This window comes from Ambystoma mexicanum, chromosome 3q, assembly GCF_040938575.1.
Source record: "Ambystoma mexicanum isolate Mex_15411 chromosome 3q, UKY_AmexF1_1, whole genome shotgun sequence".
Lineage (NCBI taxonomy): Eukaryota > Metazoa > Chordata > Amphibia > Caudata > Ambystomatidae > Ambystoma > Ambystoma mexicanum.
Window position 1 is genome coordinate 214,285,875 of NC_090926.1, and position 12,788 is coordinate 214,298,662.

The 12,788-nt window shown below is 49.2% G+C and overlaps 1 protein-coding gene across 6 annotated transcripts in view; it reads right to left on the reverse strand.

Annotated features, from left to right (window-relative positions):
* R3HDM2 (R3H domain containing 2) overlaps positions 1–12,788 on the reverse strand; it is a 2,186,793-nt gene that overhangs the window by 1,010,638 nt on the left and 1,163,367 nt on the right. For all 6 annotated transcript variants that reach the window (XM_069653574.1, XM_069653576.1, XM_069653575.1 and 3 more), the window contains one exon: positions 2,874–2,905. In XM_069653574.1, coding sequence (XP_069509675.1) covers positions 2,874–2,905 — 32 coding nt within the window. The remainder of the gene's footprint in view (positions 1–2,873; positions 2,906–12,788) is intronic.

The following is a 12,788-nucleotide window of genomic DNA, read 5'->3' on the forward strand; positions in this document are numbered from 1 at the left end:
CTCAAGAGCGATTTATTTATACAATGATTAGGATCACAGCAACACCTTCCTTGCTGCCAACAACAGAGCAGATCATCTTTCTAACCCAGTTCCTCTTCAATTTACCCGATTCAACTTCAGAGAGATCCATTTCTTGTAGGGCTCTAGTGCACTGCTGTGGTTTCTGAAAATGTTTTTTTTAAAAAAAATGTTAACAGTGCTACTCATTTATTTGGCATTTTAAGTTGTAACTAGGGCCCATCATCAGATAGCTGACACGATATTCATCGGGTTTATTAGTACTTCAGAATTATTTTCACCCAAATGTAAAAAAAAAAAAAAAAATTTAAAAAAGGATTTGTCAAGATAGGGCATTTGTTTTTTCCGGGCACTGTGTCCCAGCAAGAGGAAAGTTCCCAGATTAAATTTGTAAATGGACAGAGAAAGGGATAACAGGGCCACAATGAGCCATGGTTTAGAAGTTGATTACAAAAAAGAAAACTCTCCCATCAAAGGTCACCAATGAAAACGGAGATCCCCCTCTGCCCCTCACACCAACAGTATAGTTTTCATGATGTTTATACATCGACTACAGCATCACTTGACCCGGATTGTGAACCCATGGCCCACTTTATCTCGCTTCCATTACAGATGGCCTCAGAAAAACACAAAGATAATAGATTGGTGGTGCTTTATTAAGATTTAAAACAAATGGATTGGGAAGGTTGACTAGGGGGTGTCTCGAACCTCCCCATGTGCTCACTCCACCTTAGCCGAGACGTCCCTAATCACTGGAATGCCCCTTCTGTCTTCTTCATTCATTCATTGAGGGGAAGCTAAAGGGCGTTATCTTTTCCATCCATCTACATCTGGGATTATTATACAGGATATTTGTCTGTTTGTACTGCCCAATGGCATGTTTCTTTTCCAGTCTCTCCCTTTTCACACACTCATTTTGCGCCTCCATTTCTCCCTTTATACCCATCCCTGCCATCTTCCTACTGTGCCCCCAATCTCCTATTTCTAGCTCACCTCCTCCCATAGCTTCTCCCTCTACACTGCCCAGTTTCCACCTCTCCCGCTCTCTAATCCCCTATCTATGCTTCTGTTTCCTAATCTCAACACACTTTCTATGCCTGTCTCTCCCCACTTAACTCCCTCCTGCTTCCCTCTGCCTTACCACTACCATCTTACTCCCCTTCACCACTCTCCTACCATACAACTATCACTTCCATTCACACTCTCACTCTCTAAACCCCCTATACTGCTCCCTATTTCTGTGTCTCACCTTTCCCACCTCCCCCCGCCATTCTAGACAACAGGTACCACCCTCTCACAGGAACAATACCTTGCCTACATTATCTCAGAACACTGACACAGTCTCATCAGCAGCCCACTCCAAGATCTGCCTGCTTCTGCCTTCTTTCATGGTGCAATACTGTTCCATCTGATCTCAGCCACACACCTTTCAATCTCATTTGTGCTGGCTTTTGTAGCCTCAGCCTACCACCTTTCCAATACTCCTCCTTGCTACCATTGCTCTCCCTGGTCACATGTTCCCCTTGGCCAATATCTATCTATGTTAGCCCTCTGAGGGTTGGGAGTTCCCTCTGGAAGGCTTTAAGAAGGCTTTTTGCCCTTCCCCTTTACCAGTCTCCATATATGGGGTGCCATGCAGGTGCGTAGGTTGCTAGTTTTCCCTGTGGCTTGATTCAGGTGTTGGTGGGTTTGGTTCCCAGCTGGGTTTGAGGATGTTGTCAGTTTCCCCTGCAGTCCCTTCACACTCTCAATTCATTTTCTGCTGCCCTATCATTCCACTGGTGTTGGTGGCACAGGTGTTGGTTGACTCGATCCCTTATTGGCAGGACGAATACCAGTCCATTCCATGTCTGGTCTTGATTGCATTCCTCTGGTTCCAGTCCAGGTCTCACTTGGGTCCACATTCTGGAATTTGAAGGTCTGAAAAAGATCCAAAAAGAACTGTCCAGAATAGAGTCTTTAAGGCACTGTGGAAGAGACAGTGGTTCCAGTAGTCCTACACAATGCACCCCCCCCCCTCCCAGGGTGGCAGGAACTAGAAATACCCACCACCTCCCATCTCCTCCCCGCTCCCAAACTCCATCAAACAGCTTCTGGGATACAACTGGTAGGGCACTTACCCCAGGTTGGGGGGGGGGGGGCGCAGTCTCTGTTCCGCCGACAGGGTAAAGGACCCTGGCCATCCTGTCACACTGCCTACCTACTGAAAGATCATTAACATTCCAACTGAATCCCAAAACATTGAATATCAATGTATACAGTAACTTAGTGTCATAACTAATATCTCAACATCTGTTAATCCACAATTAATATAGGCATCGCATTTAAGCAGTGCATTAGAGCAGTATTCGGCAAACACAAACAGATATAGAAATATTTAGAACAGAAATTCTAAAAGTTATGCAGTGCAAATCAAGACTCCACTGTGGCTAGAAGTGACAGTGATCCGCTTTAAAAACCCAATTCAAAAGGATGCTCTAAAACTCTGTCAAATGGGCACCAAAAATACAAGCTGAGTCGTCTTGATTAAGAAAAAGGCTCTGGCGCAATATCCCCTATACACGCACGCCCACAAAAGGTGGCATCCCAAACTGTCTGCTGGAAAAAGCATGTGAGATAATTATGACAAAGAAAAAAGGAAATACAAATACAAATAAAAAAGCATGGGGTGCCTAAACCTTTGCATTCTATTAACGGTAGGTTGTGCGAGTTTTTGGATGAGCTGGTCATTAATTGGAGACAGCACAAAGGATAGTAAGCATTTAATTTCTGTTCTTCAGATGTACTCGACTATCAAAGACTACTCCGCAGAGCATACGAGATGAAATACATACAGAGTACAAAATCGTACTGACCTATCAGTAAGATATCCATTCTGGGCAGTTTGCTGTGGGAGAAAAACAAAAGCATTGGTAAGGAAAAAAGATTAGAAGACCATTGAGTCACATTCTAAAAAATATTACTTGCAGTGCTGGAAATTGAAAATATTTACTGGTGGAAACCCTCTCACCCTTCGAGGGGTGGCCCTGGGGAGAAGGGGCTCCGAGATCTGGCCCCAGATGTGTAGCCGGATCTCGGGATCCGGCCAGAGTCAGCCCACTCCCCCCCAAACCCCTGCTCTGCGCTTTGGAGTAGAAAAAAAAAAGCGCACGCATGCAAACTAACTTCCTCCGGTGACCCCATGCAAGAGGTCACAAGTGGAAGTTACAGTCCTCAGCCATGACGTGGTTTATTTATTTATATTTGCAATGTTTGTCGGATACTTGTATCCGACAAACAATGCATAAATAAATATACAGGTATTCGACAAACATTGCATAAATAAATACCTCTATTAACATCACACACGATGCAGCCACCCAACTGCCTTCAGGGGGGAGCTGCAGGAGCTGTGCTGGGTGTGGTTTAAGTAAAGGAAAACGTTGCTTATGGCGAACAGAAATCACTGTGTTTGAATAGCACCCAAGGGGGCGTTTAAAAAAAATGGCATGCAAATGGTGCATTTTAAAGAATATTTACTCAGCAACACTGGTCAAAACTATTATCAGCATAGTGAAGTAACTCATCACCAGCGCCAATGAAGTGGTTTAGAGTGGAATTCATATATAGTTTGGAAAAGCAGCAGCATGAAATAAATAGCGCCGTTTTAAACTATATTTTGGACATTTCCTTTGATCAGAGGTCAACTGCCAGCTCCGCCCCCTTAGCCCTGCCTCCTCGGGCAGCACCCCTCCACCCCCCATCTCCGCCACCACACCAGCCCTTGTGGGATCGCCCACCAATTTGTTTCCATTTCCACCACTGCATAGAACCCAATACTGGCGATTTGTATAAAAGCAAAGAGCATTAAGGGAACATAAGAGTGTCCACAATTAAAAATTTGTAACCTGTCAGTGTTTCATTAAGTAACACTTGAGTGAAGTTGGGCTCTGCAGTTTGATTTGTCATCCTACTCACCCTAAGAAAACAATGCCTGTACATTACAGGACATATATATCAGTTTAGACAGCTGAAACAAGTACCTCAGGCTTTGGCTGTGCTTCTGTATTCAGTTTCCCTTGCCGAGTCTACTGAAAGTGTCTGCTTGTTGAAACACGGTTGCTCGTGCATCATAACTCCACTTCAGGACTGGGACTATCCAGTTCTAAAGTCATCACAGCACAAGCAACCCACACCTCTTGTTCTGGGGACAAGGCAGTGCTCAGTCTAGTTCCAGCCCAATTCCTGTGCTGAATGTGAAAAGATGTGCGGTACACCGCGTTTCGGCGCCGCTGGTTCGGCGCAGGCTGATTCCCCGCGGCCAGTTCGGCGACGGGATGTTTTGGCGCGCCAGTACATGCATATACTTGGAGGGATTAATTTCCCTGAAAAAAAAAAAGTCTCCATAGCACGAGTGCCAGCCACAGCAAGTAAGAAAAACATATGTCTCCATAGTTGGATGCTTGCAGTGCAGAGACTCTTGCTGAAATGAAAGATAGCCATTTCAGAAACCTGCTCCTTTATTTTCAGAGCACGTGTGATGGAGTCATTTCTCTTTGGTTGCAGCCTATGGCCAATTTTAGGTGCGCCCTGCAAACTTTTAACCTAGGTCTTGCTAGCATGAATGTGGAGATTGCTGCAGGTTAGCAAAGCACCTTGCCAAGGTGTATCCCCACTAAAGTGCTGTCATCAATGCCGTCCGCGAGATACAATAACGGTCTTACCACAAGTGCAAGGAAAAAAGGGCATGTCTGGTACCAATGAAGTGCTAAGGAGGGAAGGGAATGGTGAGGGGGAAGTGCAGTTGTAACGGGAGGCCATGAGGCAAGTGCCATCGAAGCAGGTTTGCACAGGGAAGGGGGAGGAAAGAGTTAGTGCCATGGAGAGCAGGTAAGCAGGAGGGGGAGACTGGCGGTAGAGGGCCTTAAATCTTATAATACTCAGAGGAAACCAAGAGGCCAGTCAGAGGAGGGGAAAGGGATTAGCATGGATGGGGGAAAAGAGAAGAATGTTGGGCCTAAATACCAAACAGTAGCCCCCTTAACGTTGATGGTGCGAAGTTCTATCAAATTACGCCTTACAATTTAAGTCTGCTTGACGTATTTCATTTGAACATTAAAATAAACAGTGTGCTGTATTTTAATATATTGAGATGTGCCTAAACAGTAAAGTAGCGCACGGCAGACATACACAGGTGTGTACATCATTTGTAGTAGCACACCCATTAGCACAGGTCCTACTCACAAGTTGTAACTTTTTCCTGTTAACAATAGTTTATGGAAAGCTAGAAATAGCTGATCAGAGCTGTTCCAAATCAATTGAAAGACTTCAAATATATATTCACCCATTTCCTTAATCTCCAAGTGGCGCCTATAAAAAGTAGACCATTGTCCACAGAGTGCAGGGAAGAAGTAAGCCAGACTCCATCCCCCGCATTCACTCCGAAGTGAAGCACAGGAGGGTGGCAAGTGTAACCTCAGCGAGGTGCTGACTGCTCAGACCACCCTCCCTGAATGATAACGCGGTTCAGCACGGAAAAGAACCCACGATCCCCAAAAAGAAAAGGTAAAAAAGCAGGAGTTGTGAAACTAGAACTTTGGACAGAGGCTGCAGTAACTAGCTTCAATGCTCACAGTGATACAACTAATTAACACGGAGCAGTTAACATCACTGATCAAGCTGTCCATGTATGTACAGGGAAGGCAGCTCTTAAAAGCAAGTGTCTTGAGATCTCCCATAAAGGAGGAGAGCCGGGAGACTGATGTGGCTAGAGCAGCATCAAAATAATGTTTTCGTGAGTTGCACTTTCCTCCCGGATCGCATGTGCCTATGAGTCTAGCGAGGCTACTCGCATCGTGGACCCTCGTGAGACACTGTCTCCACATACCTCCTTTCGTTGAGCAGCTTGGTCCCAATCAGTCATGAAGTCTTTTGTACCTTGATGGCCTGCGTTTCTCTCTATGTGAACGATCTCCATAACTCCGACTGCTCGGTGACCCAGGAGCTGATACAACTCTACTGTCCTTCTCTGCATCGTCAATGTTTCTTACACCGGTCATCCATCTCGATTTCCTTGCAAACTTGGATCTCCTTAATTCCTGGGGCATGCCCCAACACAAGATCCGCTCCACTTATGTCAGAGGTGGCGTCATGGTCATTCTCTTGTGCACTACTTTCGTCCATGCTGGTTTCTCTGGACTCACTGGCTTTTTTCTCATACATGGCAACCCTTTCCAAGTTCCATTGCTTCCCATCCTGTGTGCACACATGATTCAAACCTTTCTGTGTAACTCTGATCGGTTTGCTGAATCTTGAGCCTGTCTCTTGATCCTTGTGGGGTAGTCAAATTTTGACTATGTACCTCTTGTACTTCTGTGTGCACTGCTCTTCTTTCGTCACTCCTCTTCATATTTGCCTTACTTCTTTAAATTCTCCAAACCACATCTTCCATCCATGTCCACAACTTTATCCTCCCTCACTCTGCTTAGTCAAGGAGGTAGCAGTGTGGACGCTGCCCTTCTTCCCCCTAGCATGTGAAAAGGAGACACATTGGTGGTCCTGTTTGGGGTAAGGCGATGAGATGCAATAGCCTCTTTCACAGTTTTGTATGGATCAATACCGGAGGCTCTTGCTAAATGCAGTGCATCTTTGATAAAAAATAAATCTGTTGGAACTTTCGACCAGTCCCTTAGCCTGGGGATGATATAACAAGATTTTAATCTGCTTAATGTTATTGCCAACTAAGAATTTCTCCATCTCCCTAGAGACCAACTAGACACCATTGTCTGTCACAAAATCCTTGGGTAAGCCTTCTTTCAAAAACTGCAGTGAGAATGGTCACTGTGGTCATGTCTGATACAAATTCAGCTTCCACCCACTTCAACAAATAGTCAATCATTATTATTCCGTATCTGTGGTATGGTTACATGGCTTCTAGCCATCCGATGAAGTACAGACCCAATTTGCACCACACACCCTCTGGTATCTCTGTTGGAATGAGTGGTGCCGTCTCACTTGAAGACGCTTGTTACTGTTTAAATATTCGTGACATCTCTCCATCATTATTCGGATGTCGTCACCCATGCACGGCCACCAGTATGCATCTGACACTGAGCTGTGTCATGTTGCTCCCCAGATGTCCCGAATGGGCCCTGCAGAGAATCCCTTTCCTCATACCCGCTGGTGGAATGTCCTGGTCACCTCGCCGTAGTAACCCATCCAATTCATGTCTCATTAGCTACTTTCCAGAATGGTCTCAGTCCCAATGGAACGGCATTCTACTTTGGTCAAACTCTTCCGACCCACTCAGTCAACTTTTGCTTTGTGGGATCGTTGTTAGACTCCTCCCTCCAATGGTTTTCACCCATTTCCATAAACGCTTGGCTGCTCAGGATGCCGATTGACACCACCACACATCTTTTAGAAAGGAGGTCGCTGTACCTCTTCTATCTGGCAACCTAAACATGCAGTCGGCTTGGGGATTTATCGAGCCTGCGATGTGTCCCATTTCATACGTGTACACTCCTGAAGTTTAGCTGCTATGTGTGCTAACCTGGGAGTCAATGTTCTTGTCCCACCATGGCTCAATATGTGTATGAGTGGATTTTGGTCAGTAAGCAGATATAACTTCTTGCCCCAGAAATATGTCCTAAAGTATTCCACGGCCCACGCACACAACAATATTTCTTTCCCTATGATCAAGTAATTTTTGTCTTCGTCCGACAGTGCTTTTGATGCAAAGGCTATGACATGTTCTGTGTCGCCCTTCTTCTGGGTTAGAGTCGCTCCCAAACCATATGCACAGGCGTCAGTGGTAATTAATGTCTTCCATTGAGGGATTGAAAGGCCGCAGACATGCTTCCCTCAGTATTTTTTCCTTTACTTCTTCAAAAGCCTTTTGCTGTTCCTGTCGCCACCGTGCTCTGCCCCCTTTTTTTTAATAGTTCTCTCAATTGGGCCGTCATTTCGGAAAATCTGGCCACCGATTTGGCATAGTAATCAGACAATCCTAAGAAGGATCTCAACTCTTCCTTGTTAGTTGGTGCAGGGGCCTTCACTAAATCCATTGAGGAGATGGTGTATCCAGGTACTCAACGTCAGCACTTGAATCGCGCACTTATCATATCGAAGACTCACACCAGCATCCCAGAGTTTGTGGAGAACCTTCTTCAGTGCACTGTCATGCGCTGCCACACATTCTGCATAAATAAGGATCTCATCTTGAAAGTATGAACGGCATCCTGGTGAGCTGCAAGGTGCCAAACTCGGTGATGAACGTTGTCAATGGTCTCAAATCTTTGTGTAGAGAAAATGAATAGTTAATCACCATAGTGTCTAACGTACTCTTAGTCCATAGTCCCCTTTCCTCCATACTGCATGGGCGATTGCACTGAATGTAGCCACAGGGTGGAGAGACGACCCGGCTTAAAAAAATAGATTTCTTAGAACCACCTGCCCGACAGCCGGGTCTGACTTCAAGCCGGCATCCAAACAGTAATGCTTACAGAAGCCGATGGGATGGGCAGGTGGCCGCCCCGCTGATGACCTGCCACAGTACCTGCCATTGGAATGCAATGGCTGTGGCCATGGCTCTGACAGTGTGGGGGTGCATGTTGGCTGACAATGGCCTGTGCTGCCCCTCGTAGGCCTCCATGATGGCGGAAACCATCCACCGTGCAGTAGAGGCCTTGGATGCTTGATACCTGGGCCTTGATCCCCCTGGAGGTTAACAAACAGTGCACCTGACTTGCGGAAGCCCATGGCCATGTCCAGAATTTCAGAGCACGTCGGACATCCAGACAGTGCAAGGCCCTCTGAGCCTCGTCATAGGGTCATCAAATAAAACGTACATGAGACTATTTACTTGTTTAAATGGAAAGCAGAGGATACCTTAGGTAGGAACGTGGGTTGAGTGCGCAGGACCACTTATCTCTATAAAACGTGCCATAGGGTTCTAAGGCCACCAGTGCCTGGTTTTCGCTGATTCTGCGAGCAGAGGTGAGGCCCACTAATAAAGCTGTCTTAATGGTGACCAGCCTGATGTCCGCAGACGCCATGGCTCGAAGGGCTTGTGTCCTGAGGTGCCCAGCACTACATTGAGGATCCACACAGGATGTGGTTTCTTGAAGGGCAGGCAGAGCCTGGAGAGGCCTGCCAAATGTCTTCTATCGGGTTGGAAGAGGAGACTGTCTCCTCTTCAGAATTTCTGCAGGCCCCTACGGCTGCCAAATAGGTGCGGCATGTTTCCACATGCGCGCCCGAGTGCACAAGATGGGCAGAGAGGGAGAGCTCATCATCCAGTGTGCACGTAAGGGGGTCGGTCAATTTAGAGTACGCCCAATGACACAACCTAGTCCATTTACTTTTGTACTGGCTCCTGGTAGCTTTGCTCCTGGCCCCCTGAATGAGCTCTAGGCTAGCCTGTGAGAGGCTCAGGTGCTTGAGCGGGACCTGTTCAGGAACCACGCTACAACTTCTGTGGAGCGGGGAGGACGACCTTGCCCCTTGCTGCACCAGAAAAGGAGCTGGCCCCCTTCGGAAGGTGAATGTGTGGTCTGTCCGTGAGGCTGAGGAGTTCAGAGAAGCACGGTCTCGTCGGCCACCCTGGAGCTATCAGATGATGCTGAGGTGACAAGACTCTCCTTTATCTTGCAGATCGCCTTGTGCACCAGGGGTGCGGGAGGGAAGGCATACGCTGTCATGCCGCCCCACTGTATCTGGAATGCGTCACCCCAGGGCCCTGTCCCTGGCTAGGACACGAACTTCTGGTACCTCCGGTTGCTGGAGATCTCCAGCAAAACCTGGTCGTTCAATTGATCCGCGTAATTGTCCGATCCCAGTCTGCTGAGCCTGTCCGCCTCCAGGTTGGACTCATCCAGGAGGTGGAGGGCCGTAAGGTAGATATCGTTCTCCAAGGGAAAGACTCTCTCTTAGCTGGTGTCCCAGATGAGGCCCAGGAAGGTTAGGTTCTGCGTAGGCTGCAGCTCAGACTTCTTGAGGTTGATCGTAAACCCCAGGTATAGGAGTGTGTTCAGAAGTGCGGAGGAAGAGTGGTGTAAAGCCTCCGGAGATCTCACCATGACTAGCCTGTCGTCCAGGTACAGGTAGACGTAGTGACCCTGGGCCCTGAGAAGGGCTGCCACTGCATGCATGAGTCTGGTGAATGCCCTGGGATTGAGTTGAGGCCAAGGGTAGCACCTTGTATTGGAAATAGCAGCCCGGAAGCTTGAAGCTCAGGAAGGCATGATGCGGCTGCCAAATCGGGACGTGTAGATAAGCGTCCTTCAGATCCAGGGAGCACATCCAGTCTCCCCTGTCCAGTGTCTACGCAATGAGTGCTGGAGTAGTCATCTTGAATGTTTGCAGAGGGAAGGAGAGGTTGAGGGTGGAGCGGTACAACAACTCTCCGGCCAGCCTGGGTCTTCTTTTGTATGGCGAAAATCCTGGAATAGAAGCCCAATCATCTCTGGGAGGCTGGGACCTCTTCCACTGCCTGGCTCTCGACGAGCAACCGACTTTCCGCCAACAGACTTGCTGTCCCAGTCTGTGGGAGTGGAGGGGAGGAGGGAGGAGAGGGCGGGACCGGTAGGTGGTACCCCAAGGAAACTACCAGGAGGATCCAGGAGTCCGAAAAGTTGTGGCACCAAAACTGCACGTGAAAGGCAAGCCTGGCCTCCACCAGAGACATGTGAACCCGAAGGGACGTTTCATGCCTCCTTTCCCTCCGAGGCTGCTGCGGAGGAAGGGGACTGGAAAAAACCATTGCCCTGCCTCCCGGCCCCCTCTGTTGTTTGCACCGGTGCCGACTGAGAATGGTCAGGCTGTCTGGACCTCCATTCCTGGAAGCCCCGGAACCCACCAAACGTCTGCCCCTTATCGGAGCGTTGATGCGACTGGGTGTACGCCTTGGGCGTGGCCTTCGTTGGGATAAAGACTTTTCAGTTTGCAAACTGTTCTTTTTATCTAATTCCTCATCTGTGGTGGGGGTGAGAGGTCACTACCTGCAAATGGAAGGTCCAATATGTGTTCCTGGATGTCAGGGTTAAACTTAGTAGCCCAAAGCCAGGCAGTCCTCATGTCCGTGGCAATGCATATGGCCCAGCCAGAGGTATCAATGTGGGCCACAATGGACTCCATGATGTCCTGCCCTGCCAGCTTGGCTCTCCTAGCCCAGCCTTGAAGCGTGCTTGGCTCTGCACCGGAAGTTCTGGAAGGAAGTCCGCTATTTCCCGCCAAAGCCTGCATGGCATCCATGTTGGATTGACGCAGGTACAGCGAGGCATTGGAGTACAGCTTCTTTCCGTACGCCTCCAAGATCTTCTCCTCTTTGCCTAACAGCGCCGAGGTGGTCGAGGACGACAGGCTTACAGTAGAGTGAGGCTGCAGCGATCACTGAAGTGTGGGGTTGAGGGTGTGCCGACAGCAAGAGTGGATCCCTCTCCATCTGCCAATACTTGGCGTCGAGGCGTCCATTGACAGGTTGGGCCGAGTGTGGCTTGAGCCACCCCCTCTTGGCCAAGGCAACAACATCCATCTGCATCGGGATACCCGTTGTGGTAGGGGGTCGTAGGGTGAGGACTTCTGCCAAGTCCCCCTCCTTGGGTTGCTCGACCTCTGGTTGAGGAAGGCCCAAATATTCAGCCAAACCTGCAAGCTGTTCATGGAAGGCTTTGGCTGATGACGGCATGTCAGGGTCCTCCTCCTTGTCTGTGTCCACCTGTCTTTGGAGGCTGATGAGGTGGCAGGTGATAATGACGGAGTGGCTGGAGGCTTCTGGGGCCAGAGTGCACTCTGTCTTGGCTGCAGGGGGAAACCTGCCCTGCCCTGCTGATGGATAACCTGTAGGCCACATACCTGGTTGACACCAGTCCCACCCTGAAACTCGTTCTCCCGCCTGTTCCGTTCCCATTAGTGTTATCGGACGAGCAGCCATGCGGTCTGGCACAGTGGCCATTTTGTCGAGCTGCGTGCCACCCGCCGAAGTCGTGGTGCTTGGCTCCCTGGGTCGGGCCACCTCCAAGACTCTTGGCGGTGGAGCATGAGACCTACCATGCACCTCAGGTCGAGGCCTGGAAGGCGTATTGCCCCGGCAGTATGGTCAGTAGTACTGCATGCAGGTGCCCCCTCGGACATTAGGCCAGTACTAGGGCGTTGCCCCTCGGGTGTACACCCGGTAAAAGAAACTTGCGGTCCCTCAGCACTGCGTCCGGAAGGATCTACTGACCCCTCAGCCATGAGGCTGGTAGTTGGCCATGCCTCTGAACATGTACTGGTGCAAGAACCAGAGAGGTTCCACCCGCTCGGGCGCTTCCTTGGGAAGGAGTTGCCCTTACAGGGTGCGATGGAAGACAGCGGCCCTGTGGATAAACTGTAGGCCATGGACCTGGTTGGGACCAGTACCACCTTGAAACTCGTTCTCTCGCTTTCTCTGTTCCTAGGAGTGGCATCGGACAAGCAGCCATGTTGTCTGGCACGGGGGCCATTTTGTCAAGCTGCGTGCCACAAGCCGAACTTGTGGGGCTTGGCTCTCTGGGCCCGGCCTCCTCCAAGACTCTTGGCAGTGGAGCATGAGACCTACCCTGCGCCTCAGGCCGGGGCCTGGAAGGCATATTGCTCTCAACAGTGCCACCGGTAGTGCTGTATGCAGGCGCCGCCTCAAACATTAGGCCGGTACTAGGGTGTTGCCCCTCGGGTGTACATCCGGTGAAAGAACCTTGCGGTCCCTCAGCACTGCGTCTGGAAGGATCTACTGACCCTTCGGCCGTGAGGCCGGTAGCTGCACTAGCCTTGTG